The sequence below is a fragment of the Silene latifolia genome, chromosome 2 (genome assembly GCF_048544455.1).
Source record: "Silene latifolia isolate original U9 population chromosome 2, ASM4854445v1, whole genome shotgun sequence".
Lineage (NCBI taxonomy): Eukaryota > Viridiplantae > Streptophyta > Magnoliopsida > Caryophyllales > Caryophyllaceae > Silene > Silene latifolia.
This window is the reverse complement of record NC_133527.1, coordinates 55,714,858-55,733,852: the sequence shown is the minus strand read 5'-3', so window position 1 is coordinate 55,733,852 and position 18,995 is coordinate 55,714,858. Positions and strand designations below refer to the sequence as shown.

Genomic DNA, 18,995 nt, shown 5'->3' with positions numbered 1-18,995 from the left:
CACCTATTTCTACCCTCCCTTGCGTGTTACCCGTCCAACCAACCCCACTTGCATACTTTTCTCCTTCTCAAATTTTACCATCATCACAACTCATCTTCTTTACACAATCCATCACCATCACTTCCTTTTTCAAACTATCATCATCATCATGAATCCAACCCATGTAAAAAATACCCGATCTTCAACCCGTCACCACCAAAACCGCCCCTTTCATAACCAAACATCACCACTACCACCACATGATCCTCATTCCATTAGTTGTCCTTCACCACAACCAAACAAAAATACGCCCTTGTTTCGTGGTCGGGACGAGTCGGTGTCCGAAGGCAAAAGACGCCGTCTTTTCAAAGGAAAGAATAAGGTAGTTGTCGATGAAGGTGAAGCTTTGGAGGAACCCGACATTATAGTTCGGAATGGTGTTGCTCGTACCTTGCTTAGGGATGTTTCGAAAGCCGCGACCAAGGAAGGGTTAAATCGTGTTCGGCTTACTCATGATGAAAGCATCCTAGTTAATCGAGTTTTGAGGTATTCCATTCATGGTGGTAGGTATTATCCGAAATCTTGGTTGATTAATGTTCCCGCTCTTGCTTTCTTTGTTAATTTTCTTGATTTTAAAGGGTGGAGTCACATTAGTCAGTTTTTGGGTCCTATTTATCCAGTTGAGGTGGTTCAATTCTTTGCTAGTGTCTCAATTAAGAAAGGAGTCTTGCATGCAGTTGTTAATGGAGTTGATGTGACGGTCTCTATTTCGGATTTTTGCTCTGCTTTTTCGGTTCCCGATGAAAGAATTGAATTAAATCCGAGTCTTGAATGGTCTAATGTTGTGAGTGAAAAGGAGTTGTTAGTGAAAAATTATTTTGAGGAGATGACGGAAGGAGGTAATATCGTGGTTCGTCCTCTTTCGGCAAAAATCAAGTTCCTCTTGAACTTTTTGTGGAACACAGTGGTGCCGAGGAGAGGAGGCCGTGATAAGGTGTCGACTTATGAAGCTATAATGGTCTATTCTTGGTTGGAAGGATAGAAAGTGAATTTGGGTAGTGTCGTGTTGCACCGTATAATTCAAACAAGTCTCACGGTGACAAAAGAGAAGTTGAGCACCACCATCGATTTACCATATGGGATGTGGGTGTCTTGATTGTTGGAGATTAAGCGTGTGGTGGGACAAGACAGTTACGGTGTTAGTGCTCGGGATTGTATGGGTGACAAGTTGATCAAGCTAATGGGTCTTGTTGTTGATGGACCCGAGTTGCTTCTTGTTAAAGATGTTGAGAAAACTCCGGGAGATTCGGGTTTGGGAGCCATGGAGTCGAAATTGAAAGGGTTTATGAGTGGTTTAATGGAGAAATTTGAGGAGCACTCCACTAATTTGGCTACGGTGTTGTCACGGGTTGGACCATCTCAGTCTTTAGACTCGGGCTTGGATGCTACTCGGGTGTACTCTTGGATGGAGGAAGTGGACAAAAGGTTAGCGGGTTTTGAGAGGGAGTTGAAGGCAATTCGTGGGGAAGTGTTCCCACACGGGGATCGTCTCACTTTCCTTACAAGTCAGGGTGGAGCTTTGGTTATGCACGGGAAAGCCATGGCGGGTGATCAAGCGCTCACGTTGGAGGCCACAAAAGCTCTTTCCTTGAAAGTGCTTAACTTTGAAAGGAGCATTGGTACTCTTTCTCAGCTGGTTCGGAGCTCGTTTGACCGTCTTGATGCCTTAGAGCATCGTACTAGGCCCGACTACGTAAACCCATATAAGACCCGTAACATTTGATTTCCTCTCGTCTTACCACATCTAGCCCTTACCTTATCTAGCTTTCTTTTACTTTTCTGTTGGTGTGTTTAGATATTATCATTCGGCCCATATTGGCAATGCACTTGTGGTTATGGCCCAAGTGTTTCATTAGACATGTGTTCATTCGGCCCATTTCAGCTTAAACATGTTTAATTCCTAAGTTTGTATGGTACTTATCTTTTGGATGCTTATCGTTTTGCGTGTTATTTTTTATTTTTTCTGACGTTTTATCTCTTGTCTCGTTTTATATTATTCTAGTCATTTTTGATTTGTTCTTAGCTTTTCGATGATGTCAAGAGGGGGAAAGAACGTCTATAGTAAGCATCTACCTAAGCTTGCTCCTTGTCAAGACCAATTATCTCTTAAAGTCCTTACAGTTTCAGTTTTTGAAAAATCGTTTTGGTCTTGCGTTAATCTTTATTATCAAGATAACGGTATTATATTGAGGGGGAACTACTACATACTTAGTCACAATTTTAGGAGACTTGCCATCATCAAAAAGGGGGAATTTGTTGAACCATATAGCTTATATGTTTATGTTTTGATGATGTCAAGGTGATTTATACTTTATATACTTGTTGCGTATAATCGTTTGTCAAGTGTTTTAGAATTAACCTGTTATGAGCAACAAAGAAATTGTGACAATTCCATGTAAAGTTCAAGCCCTTATTCAAAGATCGAACGATTTAAGATTCATTAAAGAAGTATGTGAAGACGGAGTTCGTCTAAAGATTAATCAAGCTTGGATGATGACGTAGCCTATACTCGAAGATCTCCTTGAAGATTAGAATAGTATAGGTGATTATCTCGTAATGATAATAAAGAATGAGTTTCTTGATTTGGTGAAGTTATAGCTTTGCAGCTATAACATTACTAGTAAAAGAGCTCAATGTTATAGCTCCCCTACTATAACATTGAGATGCTGAGTTTTTACACACGACTTATAATTGTTTCGAAAATTGTTTTATAATTGTTTAAAGTTTATTTTAAATTTTTTTAATGAAAGTATTTATATTAAGCCCGGTTTAGTGAGGAGTCCGGCTTTGTATTGAACGTTAATTAGTAGTCATGTTGGATCAACTTATGAGTTGGACTTTGATACTAATTAGGGTTTCTATATAGCCTCTCTTAAAACCTAAATTCTAATCATATGTTAAGGCTAGGGTTTGCACGAGTCACGAGGCATATGAGCCGTGACATCTCGTGTTTCCTAGGGTATATTAGGTAAAGATTTTATTCTATAATAATATCTCTAGTTATCTTATATATCTTACCTAATATATTTGTTTATGATAAAAGATATTCTTGTTTTAGGAAATCTTATCATAATCTTAGAATTTATAATAAAGATAATATTTGAATAGATTATATTCTATCTTTTGGAATATTCTTTATTATCTTTTAAGGCTTTTAGGAAAGAGATAATAAGAAGATATGATTTGCTTTTATATCTTATTATTTTCGGCTATTAGGGTTTGTGTAAAAAACCGTGTAGCCTAACCCTTCCTTCCCTATAAATACTTTGTTATTTACAACATCTAAAATAGAGACCTTAAGCATAAAAATTGATTTAATCTTTAAAAGGCAAACCGTGTGTTTTCAAAGAAAAACCGTTTTGTTATTTTGAAAGGTCGTGTGTTTTAAAACTCACATATTTGTTCTTATTTTATCGTTATAAGATAATAGTGCTTAGTTGATTTCTTAACTTGTTCATTAACGTGAACCTTTGTTAGAATCATTAGTGCTTTCTTATTAACGTAACTTAGTCACTCGAGTTTTTAACGGTACTCATTGAGTTACAGCTAGAGTTAGTTGTACAAGTTGGGTTAGTAAATTTGTAATCCGTAGAAAGGTACTAAATTTATTAATCGAGAATAGTGGACGTAGGTTTCGACTTGTGAAACTGAACCACTTCAAAAATCTGTGTGTCTCTTCATTCTTTTGTTTATTTCGTTTATCTTCATTAGTTGATTAGTTAAAGTTTAATCAATAAACTTTAAATAATCAATTACATTCGCATAATCGAAAAAGCTTTAAAAAGTTTTAAATCCTCAATTCCCCCCCCCCCCTCTTGAGTATCTTGGATCAATAGACTCTTCAGTTATACATTATATGCCTAGAGTTATATAGTATGTGTCTAGAGTTATACAGTATATGCCTAGAGTTATACAGCCTGCGTCTAGAGTTATACAGTATATGCCTAGAGTTATAAAGTCTGTGCCTAGAGTTATACATTGTATGCTTGGAGTTACAGAGTAAATGCTAAGTAGCTTGGAGTTATATATTTCTTAATCATTTCATGGATGTTTGATTCTACTCAGATGGTCGTAAGGAAGCGGAAACTGAGTATTGTAAGCATTTGGCAGCGGAGTTTACACCTTGTGTAGGGCAACAATTTTTTGAAATCGACGAGGCAGTGACATTCTATAAAATTTATGCATTGGCGTCCAGGTTTGATGTTCGGAAGTACTCGACGAAAAAATGGCGCGACGGTGAAATCAAGTCAAAGTTGCTGGTTTGCAACAGAGAGGGATTCACATATGTCCCAAAAGGCGAGGCAGTAATTAAAAAAATGAGACCGGGATTAGGGAAGAAGAAAAGCAATGGGGATTAACAACTGTGAAACAGAGGAAATATACAGTCAAGAGGGTAGGGTGTAAAGCACATGTCAGGCTATTTATGAAGAACGGAGTATTAGTAATTGACCGATTCCACATGGGGCATAATCACGAGCTTGTATCTAGTGAGGATCGTCAGTTTCAAAAGATGTCGCGGAACATAGAATATTTTCACAAGTACTTGATAATGTACAACTCAAGGGTTAGTTTACTATTAATCAAACCTCCACTAATTGAATGACAAACTTCTAAAGTTATACACCGAGATATTAGAGTTATGTAAACCTCGAGTAATTGATTGTGAAACTTCTAAATATTTTTTTAAAATTCTAGAATAATTTATAACAGCCTTAGAGTTATATAGAAAGTTGTTAGAGTTATACATATTCGCATATGTAAGAGTTATAAATAATAAGAAGTTGCACAATCATCAATGGAGTTATGCATATGTTTCATGAAGTTATATGAAAAGGTGTAAGAGTTATAGTTGAAGAATCCTTGATTATTACTCAGCACTGATCAGGACTTGTTGTCCACTGCAGTTGAGGATAGGAGCAACTAGGACGTACAACATGTGTAAGGAACTCGTAAACGGGTTCGAGAACATTGGTGCATCCTTAACTGATTTTAAGAACTTCCACCGAGATGTGAAATGTTTCATCCATAAACGGGACGGTCAATTGTTCATAGACCGGTTCAAGAATATGGCACAAAATAGGCAGGGGTTTTATTTTGATTATGAAGTTGACAAGGATAATAGCCTTCGAAGGGCAATCTGGGCTGACAGAACCGCTAGAAGGAACTACTCCGTTTTTGGAGTACGACCCAACATACTCAACAAACAAGTACGATATGATTTTCACGCCATTCGCTGGCATAAATCACCATAAGCGACCAGTCACATTATGTGGGGCATTGATTGCCCATGAAAACCATGAATCCTTCCAGTGGGTTTTCAACAGGTTTTTGAATGCTATGGGTGGAAAGGAACCCAAGTACATTATCACAGATCAGGATGCGGACATTATTAAGGCCATACCCCTTGCCTTCAAGACTGCACGCCACCGATTTTGCATGTGGCATATAATGAATAAGGTGTCATCGAAGTTCGGGGTGACAAGGGAGGATTATAAGGAGTTCCTTCAGAAATTGAACAACATTATATGGGACGACAACCTAGAAGCAGACGACTTTGACTCTAGGTGGGCAGAAATAATGGAAGCGCATGGTCTTGTGAATGAAGAGTGGTTTACAGAAGTGTACGATAAAATGAGCCAATAGGTGATGGCGCATTGCGGGGACTTGAACATGGGTGGTGTAATGAGGACAACCCAGAGATCAGAGAGTATTAATTGTTTTTTTAAGAAGTTTGAGCAGAAGTCAGGTACGTTAGTGGAGTTTTGGATGCGTTTTGAAAGCGCTATGGACCATCAACGGAATACGCAGAAGAGACTTGACCATGAAAACCGACACTCAACACCAGCAAGGGGGACGCATTTACCCATAGAGGCATATGCGTTAAATGTTTATACCCGTGAGGTTTTCAAGGAATTCCAACTAGAGGTCATTTCCCCAATCGATACATGTAAGACCGGGGGCTATACTGAAGTCGATGGAGTTGAAGTGACTGTCGTTAAGGATTCAATCAGAGAGAAAAGTTTCAACGTAGAGTACAACCCAGGTAACAACATTTTGGCATAATCTTTTACGATGTGATAGTTGACTGAAGTTGCTAGATATAGTGCCAAAGTTACATTGTCTGAACATAGAAGTTATACAATTGTTCACTGAACTGCAGTTATCTGCTGTATAAATCTGACTACATTTTGAATAACTTAATTTTTCTGAATGTATAACTCTTGTTATTATATGTATAACTCTACTTGCAGAATGTATAACTCTTGTTGCCATATGTATAACTCTACTTTCAGAATAACTTTAAAAGTTATTCAATTGTTCACTGAACTGCAGTTATTTTTAGTATAACTCTGTTTACATTTTAAATAACTTTAGCTTTCAGAATGTATAACTCTTGTTATTATATGTATAACTCTACTTGTAGAATGTATAACTCTTGTTGCCATATGTATAACTCTACTTTAAGAATAACTTTAGCTTTTAGAATGTATAACTCTTGTTGCCATTTGTATAACTCTACCTTGATAATGTTTAACTCTTATTATTATATGTATAAGACTACTATATGGATGGAGACGTTATTTAAATGACAGTAACTTCATAATTTAATTTGATTACAGGGACACTAGCTACACGGTGCAGCTGTACGATGTTTGAAAGGATGGGAATTATGTGCCGACATATAGTATGGATTTTGTCGGCTAACGGCAAGAAGACAATTCCAGATGATTACGTTTCTACAAGATGGAGAAAAGATGCATTGCAATTCAGATTATCAGAATGTGATGGTGAACAAACGGATTCAAATAGTAGCGCTAATGGAAAAGAAGTTGAGATGGTGAAGTTGTGGTCAGAAGTTCATGCGGCCATTGGTTTACTTCGTGGCATGAGTGTGACTGAAGTTGTGAACTTAAGCTCCTTAATTAGAGAGTTCAAGGAGAAACTTTTACCGTATAAGAAAGATTTAACTAAGCAGCAGGAATTCGAGCAAATCCGTGGTTGCCCCGCCAGTGACGAGGTAACAATACTTCCACCAAAACAATCCAAAAACAAAGGCATCGGTAAAAAAATGGTGTCAGCTAAGGCTAAAGCCATTGCCTTGGCTTGTAAGCCAAAGCGCATGTGTAATAACTGTAAACAAATGGCACACCACGATAAACGGAACTGCCCTAACCCATTTTCTGAGCATCCACCGTCTTCACCAAAGATCGAAGAAGAAGAAGAAGAAGAAGAAGAAGAAGAAGAAGAAGAAGAAGAAGAAGAAGAAGAAGAAGAAGAAGAGAAGAAGAAGAAGAAGAAGAAGAAGAAGAAGAATAGAGAAATTTAACATGCTGTAGTAGTAGGCAGTAGAAAAATACCTCCGCCTCAACAAATTATTTACAATCTTTTTTTCTTTAAAAAGTAAAAAATCTGGTGAGACGGAAGGGGTATTCAGTAGCTAGCTTTTGTCTATTTTGAATGGGGTTTGCACCTTCCAGATTGTATAACTTCAGTAATATGAGTGTGAAATTTCAAGCTAATGTTGTACAACTCTTTTACACAAATTGGATGACTTTTGTTCATTGCAAAAAATCCAATATTTAAAAGTTTGATAAAGAACGAATTATAACTTCAGTGGGTTTAAGTAAAACTCTTACCCATATATGGATAACTGTACTTCACAGAGTGTATAACTCTTATAGTTATCTGTATAACACTTCTAATTATGTGTATCTTTTGCCCTTGTTTCTATAATTGTTGATATATTTGACTAAAGTCATGTGTTGTATGACTCTTGTACATAATTTGTATAACTCTTGTTATTTTTTGTATAACTCATAACTGTTGACGTGAGCGTGTCGTTGTACACCCAATCAAAACACAATTATAATACTCAATAAACAACTAGTTAGTGGTAAGTCGAAGTCGATCCATGGGACGGTGTGCTTTGGGTTCTAAGTATATCTATCTCAATTTATGCTAGTGTCACAATTTGTTTGGCTTTGTAGTTGTGTCTAGACTAATGCAAGCAATATAGTAAACCAAGCAATAAAAGAAGGATTAATGTGAGAATTGTGAAAGATTAAAGAGTAGTCTATTCTAATCTACTCCTAATCTAATCTAAAGAAGGATTTGTTCTAGCTAAGAGAGATCCCCCTTTTGATTATTACAAATGGGGTATTTATAGTAGGGATTCATTAGGTTAACTAAGGCTAAATTAGTAATTACACTTTTGAGTTTTAAGCAGGGAAACGCTAGTCTTTTTGGAAGGATGACCATCTTTCATGGAGAAAGAAGAAAACGAAAGTTGCTGTAAGGGAATCCGGGCGTCCAAGGCATGAAGACGGGCGGATTGTTGGGAAGACGGGCGGATTGGTCTCGGGATGCTGGGATTCTGGGCTGTGTATTTATCTTTTCTTTCTGTCTAGCAATCCGAGCGTCTTGAGGGGAAGACGGGCTTCTTGAGGGGAAGACGGGCGTCTTGAGGGGAAGACGGGCGGATTCCTTCAGGGGACGAGCGTCTTCAGACTCGGGACGAGCGGATTGGCGAACAGCTTCTTTGTTTGAGCTCGGATTGTAAAACGGACGTCATTTTCTCATTCGGACTCCTATTGGAGTGATTCAAAAGCCTAGATCACTTGTTTTTTCGACACTGTTCCATCTAGCATATTTTCAGTGCCAAAGGAGAAACCCTTGGTTCGGTTTTCGAGCGATTGCTTCTTGTAATGCCTTCCCTCTCGTCATTCTTACTTTTAACCCTTTGATCCTTCTATATATACTTTATTCCTACATCTTTGTTCATCATTCTTGCCTCCTCTTCATACTAGTCCATCCAATATCATCAAAAAGCTTCCAAATATGCACGAAAGACGGGAATTTCCGCCTTATTATCTCCTTTTCTACAAAACATATGAAATGCGATAGAAAAGCAAATAGGAAGGTTTTGACGGATAAAATGGCCATAAAATGTTATAATAGTATGCAAAATGGGCTTAATTAGGGGACTAAATGTGCGCAAATAATGTTCACATCAACTGTCTAATAAATTTTGCCTTTTTCATAACTCCAGTCATGTGTTGTATAACTCTTGTACACAATTTGTATAACTCTTGTTATTTTTTGTATAACTCATAGCTGTCTAACAAATTTTGCCTTTTTTCATAACTGCAGTCATGTGTTGTATAACTCCTGTACAAAATTTGTATAACTTTACTTCACAGAGTGTATAACTCTAATTCTTATCTGTATAACATGGATTTTAATTATGACATACCAAGATGATATAACAACAATCTATTCCAAAAAAGTTGTCTAAGTTGTTAAGGAGTTTCTTGACAACATAATAGAGTTGCAAAAACAGAGACTACAAAATGAATGGAAAAACATTCTATTTTTTCCCAGGTTTTTTATCTGCTTTCCGCGCCATTTTTCGTCTGGCTTCTAGTTGCTTCAGTTTCTGGTCTTTCTCGCCAATGAAACCGTTGACCTTGGTCAGAACTCCTTGCCCGATGATGTTCATATCAGCTAGGACAAGCGTCGCTGCCAGCTGGATTACCAAATATCGACGGTTCACCTTCCTCTCAAGATCAACGTGACCAAAACTATCACCCTCGTACATTAACATGTGCATCATGGTGAACAAGCCAGACTCGGTGTCGTTAATCGTTTGCTTATGCCAAGCAAACTGGATCTGACGAAACTGGAACTCCCGTAGGTCTTTCCCTCTGTCCTTGTCCTCGTCCCTAGACTCCAGATAGTCGCTCATGAGGCTCGCCTGACACAAACAAGAAACGTCAAAAAGTGAAATTGTAAAGGGGTGACAACACTTTTGAGTTGAACGTAATTACAATTTAATTCCACTTACAATTACGTGACACGCTTTGCATATCTCCGACTGGCCCGGACTTGAGTAGTACTTATTGTCAAGAAGATTAATCGTACGTGAATTAAATTTGATACACGCACATGCATAATGGGCTTCAATCTTAATGGGTACGAAGATTAAATCAGCCTTCAAGCTGAAATCTTTGCCACTGTCGATTCTGAAGATGTCCCACACATTGTACAACCTTTCGGTGTTCTGTGTTTGTTGGACAGGGTTTTGTACAAAGTTCAAGATTATTTCCTGTTCAAGTAGAAGTATATATGTGAGAATACCAGAGGAGTTATAGGGGTTGTGCAATGGAGTTGCACAGTAACTCTTATAGCATATTGAAGTATGCCTAAGTTCATACTGGCTGTTAATAACTTCTCAAAACAAAATGTGTAACTCCATAGAGGGTATGTATAACTTTAGTCTAATTTCCACTGTGAAAGTTTTAAATATCATACCCTCAAAGTATAACTCTAAAGAGCGTATGTGAAACTCTTATAGCATATTAAAGGATTGATTACAACCATACCATATGACGGATACCGAAGAAAGACGAACGAAATAACGCGCACTCCTCTGCCTCCAAACGATTAAGCAACAAGGACCAACACTTAATCACTGAATCATCCATTGGCGTCTCAGGGAGCATGGACAACATTTGCAACCTATTAATTGTTGCGTGCCGGGAATAGTTCACAAGTAGTTCACTGTGGTTCAGCCAGTAGGTGTTAGTCTGGCTATAACGTCTACTAAATGGGAAGGTACCTGCTATTAAAATGACTGCATAACTTCAGTGATGAAACATATAACTGTAGATTAGGAATGTGTAACTCCATTAACGATATGTATAACTTTAGTTGGTAAAGTTATACATTTCAGTCTTGAAGTTATACAAAGCATATAACAGTACTTAAGTGGTTCTGTTGATTTTAGACAGCTTACCCATTTGGAAATTTGTAGTCATCAAGGAAAACGTAATCAGCCACTTGTTTGCGATACACCGGGATATCCCTAATTAATGCCTTGTTTAACCTCAGCATCTTAGCGACCACTGTAAGGTCGGCGTCTGGCTCCCCGCAATATATGGTGCAACCAAGGCCATCGCCCTTACCCTGGGAGCGGCTATTGACCGCTGAGAAGGCCCGACTAGACGGCGTCCGACCCAGTGCTACTTGGGAAGGTGGAGTCCGATAGGTTGAACTGACTTTGGAGCAAGGGCGTTTAGCAGAACTGTTCTCTCCGGAAACTCCGGCACCTTTCTTCCTTCCACTTGTGTTGCCGGCTAACCTCTGTGCCTCACGCAGCTCCTCCATTTCACGGTCTTTAACCTCCTTAAAAGCTACTACCCTAGATAACACAGCTTCCCTATCCACGTTAATGTCACTGAGGACAAGGGTGGCTGCAACTTCCGCTCGCATGAGGTCATTGTTGTACTTTGTCCCTATGGTACACTCAAATGGCTCTCCACGGTACAACAACATATGAACCATGACGTAAAGACCACAGTCATTGACAGTATACCATACTCCCTACCAGTTGAATTTAATGTTTACAAAAGAAAACCCTTCAACTTTCTTCCCTTTGTCGAGCCCATTGTAAACCATATACTTTCCCATCGCATCAGCCTGGCAGAAGTTAGGCAAGGCGTTTAAAAGGGGAAGACCAATTAACAAAACAATGGAGTTGAAAATTAATCTAGTCACCAGTTTTATAAGACTTACAGTAATACGCGCAATCCCTCCATATGGTAATTTCAGAAGATCGTCCTCGTAAGAACGATTATCAAGGTACTCGATCTGCTCAGAGAGGAAATTTATGCAAATGCAAGAGTAGTGATCTTGATCGCCAGTGCTTACGGGGACGAAAACCTACAAACATGCACCAAAAGTCTAAGAGTTATAAAACATAATTAGAAGCTTAGACGCATACATATTGTGCATAATTGGAATTATACATTCTATGGTTAGAGTTATACATTATATGTCTAGATTTGTACATTCTATTTCTAGAGTTATACATTATATGCCTAGAGTTGTACAGTATATGCTCGGTTTTGATGAGTGGCTAACTTCACTCCATAACTCTAGGCATATAATGTATAACTCTAACCGTAGACTGTATAACTCACTGCACATAATATACAACTGTAAGCATATACTGTATAACTCTAGGCATATGCTTACAGTTGCACATTATGTGCAGTGAGTTATACATTCTATGCCTAGAGTTATGGAGTGAAGTTAGTCACTCATCAAAACTCTAAGCATATACTATATAACTCTAGGCAAATAATGTATAACTCTAGCCATAAAAATGTATAACTCTAGCCATTCTGAAAACTAATGTTATATAATGTATAACTCTAGCCATAAAATGTATAACTCTAGCCATAAAATGTATAACTGTAAGCATATACAGTATAGTGTATAACTCCAGGTATAACTCTAGGTATAACTCCAGGCATCTAATGTATAACTCCAAAGTATATATTGTACAACTCTAAGCATATACTGTATAACTCTAGGCAAATAATGTATAACTCCAGTATGGAAATGTCTCTATATTGATATCTGAGCTCACCATATCAGAGTCCAGTTGGAATGGACTAGAACACGACTCTTGCCACATGTCCCACGAGGCACAAAAGCCTTCAGAATGATCAACAACCAATTTTTTTTCCTGACTTGCCAAATTGCAATTGCTAGGTCCTATAAAAATGATACACGGGGGTTGACAGCTTATATCACAAGTTACGTACATTTTGTCACAAAATAACTTGCGAAATTCGGCACACTTACAGCGCGACCTAGGCCAAAGAAACAGCGCGAACTTGCAACAGCTGCGGTGTTCGCGTGCATAAGCTGATTGAGTAGTACAGACCAGAAGTCGATGACATTGGCCATAATCTGAGACCCGGGCATCTACGTCTGGAGATCAATACGCGTTATGCAGTTTGGGGTGGCATATGTGACCAATTGTTCCCTACAAAGGATTAGCAAAATGAGACACGCAGCAAGTGAAAATATTCATGACCTGTTTCACTGTCGTATTGAAATATAGGTAAAACTTATCTTTTACTTACTCTTTATTATGGTCGTGGAATTGATCAAAGACATAATCCATTACATCCTTCCTCACCCTGAACACCGTCCTGAAACGTTCCTTGTTAAATCACAGCAACTATGAGCATACGTGCTGGTCAGGTTCGGGTGTAATACCCCGTATTTTATATAATCGATTAAACGGATATTATTATATATTAGTTATTATACATTTTATGTTGGTTGCATCGTAATATCGTGAATGTTACTAAGTCGGGTTTATATCACATATGTTGAGTCGGGCTATATTAACTTTTATCTTTTGGGTCAAGAAGCGTACCACCCTTTTACCCAATTACGTTTACCCATGTTTTAACCGTGCTAACCCAATTAACCCACAAACCCATTTTAGTTTAACCTAATTCTAACCTAGCTTGTAAACCCTACCCGTCTCCCTCCACCCGCCTACATCGAACAACACACCACCACCTTTTTCACGCAATTCGAGAGAGAGAGAAAGAGAGGGTGGTTGTTGACGGCACAGCAGGGAAGAGCTAGGGGCGATTGTCGACGTTCATAGGCGACTCTGGTGGCGGTAGTGGTGGCAGAAAAAGGTAAGAGCACAACCCTTTCCTTCTGTTTTCGCCATTTCTGTCGGGTTTTATTGTTGTTTCGTGTCTTAGGGAGGTGAGGCTGGTGGTTGTTGATGGGGTAAGGGTATTGGGTGGAATGGGTCGAGTGTGGTGGTGGTTGTTAGGGAGGTTTTAGGTGGTGTTAATGGCAGGGAGAGGCGGCTTCGACAAGGGGTAGCAAACGGGTTTATATGCGGGTTTTCAGGCGGGTTTAGACGGGTATGTTTGGGGTGGCGCCACCGTGGACTCGGGGGAGGTCGAAACGGCGGCGCCATGGCGTGTGGGTTCGTGGGCTGACGGCGAGCAGGGCTGTGGTGGTTTGGCAGGGGATAGGTGTTGGCTGCGGTGGTTGTAAGGCGAAAACAGGGGGTGGTTGGTGAGGCTCGGTGCTGAACCAGGCAAAAAAGACCCTGGTTTGACTCGCAAAACAACTTGATCGACCCTAGTGGGGGTGGTCGTTGGTGGCTGGGTCAGACTGGGGGTTTAGGCTGGTGGCTGACACGGGCTGGTGGCGGCGCGTGGGGGCGTGGGAGCGCGTGCGATGGGACGGGGGTTGATGACGGGTCTTTTTTTAGCTTTGAAACGGTTTTGTCATAGTTTAATCGTTAGAATTCGTTAATTTATCGTATTAATTATTTAATTTAATTCCCGAGTCTTTTAAAATAATTAGAGACGGGTTTTGAGTCGGGTTTGTTAAAATGGAAAAGCTGCTAGATCGGGAAAGTTTCCATTTAGGGAAACTTTCCATTTTAAGAGGTTTCTATTTTAATAACTTCTATTTTTGGGAACGGGAATAGCTTAAGTAATTGTTTATCATTTATTTATCTTTCAGAGGGCGAATTGTTGTGGAATATTACTGAGCACCCAACTATTTGACTGCGGTATTGAGGTAGGGAAATACACTTGACTTATTATCGTTGTTGTTGAATTGTGTTGATTTGTTGTGTTTCATATGACCAAACTGTGAACGTGACTTGATTCGTGGTTGTTGATTTATGTTATGATTCATATCCTGGAATGTGCTTGACTGAATTGATCGTATTGAGTATATTATCACAACATTCGGTAACCGGCATGATTCTATGATTTACCAGTTCAATGATATACATATTGTGTTGCATTAATTCTTGAGCATTCATATGCATTGGAGATGGAGGATGTTGTGGTGACGTGGTGTGGTGATGATGATGTTGTGATAAGGCCCATGCGGGTTCTGCAGGACTTGCCCTGGTGTCCTCAGCTGCGAGCTGGCAGATCGGCTACGGTCGATATATAGTCTACCGAGGATCGGTATGGCTTGGCGTTCCGGGTTATGAGATATGGGTTGAGATAGAGGTGGAGGTGACGGAGGAGCATGCATATCATATTTTGTTGTTTCATTGTATTCCCTACTCAACCTCATGGTTGACCCTGTGTATTCGTGAACACCTGTGATGACCCAAATATTGGCGAGCAGATTTGACAGGTTTATGAGATAGGATGGGAGCTTGATGGGCGTGAGACACTGGATCAGAAGACTTAGTAGCTAGATCATCATTTAGAAGACTTTCACTTTTATTTATGTTAGTTCTTTGTAATTTGATGTAAATGAGGTTTTGTAAAAAAGTTAAGTTAAAGAAATTATGTAATTTGCCTTGGAGTTTAATTTGTTATTCACTACCTCGGGAAACCGAGATGGTAACAGTCCGGTTTATTAGGGAATGTCTTGCTAGAGGCTCCTTGATAAATTGGGGTGTTACAAAGTGGTATCAGAGCGAACGATCCTCAGGCCTAAACCAATGAACTCAATGAACGTAGGAAGTGTCTAAATAAAATGAACCCCTGGGTAGGAACTGTTAGGAGCTCACAGTGCGGTTAAGAAGGCGCCCTTAATACGTGCTCTTTTGCCCTCTCAGTTTTGAACCAGGTAACCCGAGATAAATTGAGTGAATGGGGTAGTTAGAAGGAAAAGCTTGAATATAATCGAGTTGATGTACACCTTGAGACCCATATATTCTAACCATGCTACAGGACAACATTACGGTAAGTATTTTGTATGAATGATGACGTGATCATATGATGTTGTAGAGATGGGAAATAAAATTTTCGTGTTTAGGTTGATAATCAATGAAGTGTTGGATTGTGGTAATCGTGAGCGTAGAAATAATAGAGAATTGATGATATTTATCTGGATGGATGTTGAATGACGTGTTGATAGTGCTATTATGTCTAATGATATGCGGTTATGTGATCCCGAAGCCATGCTAGTATAGTATTGTGATAGTAATTAGAAACACTATTGAATTACATGTTTCTAGTCATAGCAATCGTGATTTAGATGTAAGGAGTAGATCGAGATGCGAAGAGATTCTATGGGATAGATGTTTACGTAAGTACAAAGTGTGAGATTTAAGTTGGGATGGGTTAGTATACATAGTATGTTCATAAGAGCTTGTAACATAGTAAAGAATGACCTAGTGCTGAAACTCGTTTTGTTTGATTTTACTCTTTAATTGACCTTACTGCCATTTCTTTTCTGTTTATTGCGTATGGATGAAAATTTTATGGGAGATAGCCTCGGGAGTTAATGTTCATTTGGCATTGGTTTCATGCTTATAGGATATACGGATTAGTAGTAATAAATATTTTAGTGGGCTGTGGTCAGGAAGTTCCTGTGCAGTGATGTTTTGACCAACGATTTTGTAAAAATCCTCATTTAAATTGTATTAATAATTTTTGCATAATTCCAACTCCATCGATCAGAAGATTCACATATGTTTTCAAATTAATAAGCCACGAAAATTCTTGATGTTTCTATATTAAATGGTAAGTTTTGCAAACTGACACAAGTTTCGGACCAATTGCTGTCACATACTTTTTTGGACCAACTGAGTTGTAAAATCCTTTAAAAATTGAATTCTTGAGCTTTGGACCTCATTCTTTTTCTCACGAATTATTAACTCTCTGTATGTTATAAAAAGTAATATAACTCAAGTTTTCCTTGAACGGTTATTTATTCGTGATTTTTGAAAGTTACAACGTGAATCATGACTTGTAAAATGTGCGTTCTATGTTGAGTTTTCATACAATTGTTTGGTTGTTTCCTGAGCCTTATTAATGTGACCTTATAATGTTTTTATATGATGACAGTAGCACGCATGTTCAGTAGTTATGTATCTTAACAAGTGATAAAATTAAAGTTTAGTTGATAACATTGTTGGCATGATAGTATGAGTGAAATTGAATAGCTTAAATTGATTCTTAATCGAGGGTGAAATACTTTATGCGAGTCCAGTTGTTTGCATATTTTATATATGCTTGGCATGTTGTAATATCTCTGGTGTTCATCATATTTGTATAGTGGTCAGATATATATATATATATATATATATATATATATATATATATATATATATATATATATATATATAAAACTATATTGTCATATTTTGGTAAAGTTGGTGGCGTTAAATACTAACTTGAATGTTCTAATATACTCGCATAGATATTTATAATAATTATGTTTAAATGTTTACACATGGATGGTAGTAATGAGTATGTCTAAACGTTCACACATGTAGTATGCCATCTGAGTCCTAATGTCTTTAATGTGAGTTGTGTGCCCATAGTTATATTTAATACCTTCATCGCATTAAATTATTTCAGTTGAATCTAAACTTATGATACGATAATAAAATAGTGTTGTTGTTCCTTATTGAATATGTCCATAGTTGTATTATCATAAAATGCTAAAGTGATTCTTGCAATTGTATGGGCGTGATATAAAGGAAACTGTTTAACGTAGCACGACATTTGACATATCTATATTCTCGAGTCGTTGTTATCAATTATATTCTAATGAAGATTGTTTATGATAACTATGTTGGTAATTATAATGAGATGACCATTGATGATTCACATGATATGCGTTGGTTTAAATGATAGCCGTTGTAGTTACATTCAATTGAGCCTACGAGTTGCCTAATTATTCAAATCGTGCAAATCGGAAAAGTTGTTCAAGTTGCTAATCATTTATCATAGATAAGGTTCTACAAAGTGTATGATGGCAAATGTGTATGTTTAAGCTATTTATGCGATATCTTTTGTTTGCTAAAAATGAGTTATACTAAGTTGCTGGACACAACTGAACGATATGGTTGCTAAAATGTTAAACACATGGGTGATATGGAAGTAATGTAGTGTTGTCATGGATCACATGTTGTAACTTTTATTGGGAAATACGTTCCCAGCATTTATATCATATAAACTGACTAACTCGGGTTGCATGTCTGATGAGTCAAATGGTTTTGATTATGTGTTACGTTTTCTATGGTTCCAAAGTGTTTAAGTAGTGCATATGCACCGCATGTTTTAATACTCCTGGTGATTGATTAGTAATAGGGCGGAATGAATGCGCATATGGTTCAATTGTTCGGAATTAGTAATAGTTTTGACTTGGGAGAGGAATTTGGTGGGGTCAATGTTAGATTGTATGCTGGTATACGTGTATTCTTGTGGATGATCTTTCTAAAGTTGTTGTTCTCTGGTAGATAATGCGAACTGTGATGATCTTGAGTTGACCAAAACCCTGGTATTACAATAGCTACTCTGAAAACTTGTTATATAACTTTCGCACACTTAAACCTCGTGAATGTATCCTCTATCTTAACACCCTTCTACAGTACCATCCTTGTGTCTTAATTTGTTTAACTTTCCACTTTGTAGGATGGATCCCTACAATGTACACCCGCGAGACTGTTACATGTCACTTGATGCTGACTTCAATGAGCATTGTGAGAAACTTTGTGCTGCCATGGACAAGTATGGCCATAATGGGCACCCTGAGTACTTAACTAATACTCAGTTAAGAGCGTATACCCTTATCGATACTATCCCTGACTCTGGCATACTAAAGGACAGCAAACACTTCTACATGAGAGAGTTGTCCACCCATTGCATGAGGTTATGCCGTGATCCCAATTACTGCGGCGGGGCCAGATACCCGCCCGAGCATACCTTTGAATTTATATCAGGCGACCTGAGATACAAATTTTATGCTAATGTACCTGATGCCGAAAGTACGACTGAACCACCTAAACCAGACTTTGGGGAAGAGGTGAACCAGGAAGGGAATGACATAGAAGTCACCAGAATCAGAGTAAGCGCGACCTAGGACTGTTAGGTTAGGGTTAGTAACACCATGATCGGTCTGTTGTGAAACCGCGTAAACCTTTGGCTCCCTTCTTATTGTTCTTTTAGTTTGATGATTGTGTTTTTAAGTTAAGCATGAGCTAAGTAATAAGTGTTACTTGTTGACAATCAATTAATTCCATGAATAAAACCTTGTTTTCGACTTTAATATTAATGCGCAATCTCTTATCATGTGTTCTTTCCTGTTACATGTGGTTGACAGTGATTTTGTTGCATATGGATATGAAAGTTGAAAAGAGG

The 18,995-nt window shown here is 38.2% G+C and overlaps 1 protein-coding gene across 1 annotated transcript; it reads right to left on the bottom strand.

Annotated features, from left to right (window-relative positions):
• Positions 1-9,406: 9,406 nt before the first annotated feature.
• LOC141640822 (uncharacterized) lies at positions 9,407-12,652 on the bottom strand. Its single transcript, XM_074449503.1, has 3 exons — positions 12,473-12,652; positions 11,614-11,760; positions 9,407-9,793 (listed from the first exon to the last, which is right to left on the bottom strand). The coding sequence occupies exons 1-3, from the start codon at positions 12,650-12,652 to the stop codon at positions 9,407-9,409; spliced, it is 714 nt and encodes a 237-aa protein (XP_074305604.1).
• Positions 12,653-18,995: the final 6,343 nt, after the last annotated feature.

Excerpts from the sequence above, each read along its gene's own strand:
- LOC141640822 (XM_074449503.1), bottom strand. The coding sequence starts at position 12,652 with ATGTACGTAACTTGTGATATAAGCTGTCAACCCCCGTGTATCATTTTT. Across the intron at positions 11,761-12,472 it reads TCCAACTGGACTCTGATATG|GTTTTCGTCCCCGTAAGCAC; the intron begins GTGAGCTCAGAT and ends GCATGTTTGTAG. Across the intron at positions 9,794-11,613 it reads GAGGGATTGCGCGTATTACT|GCGAGCCTCATGAGCGACTA; the intron begins GTAAGTCTTATA and ends TGTTTGTGTCAG.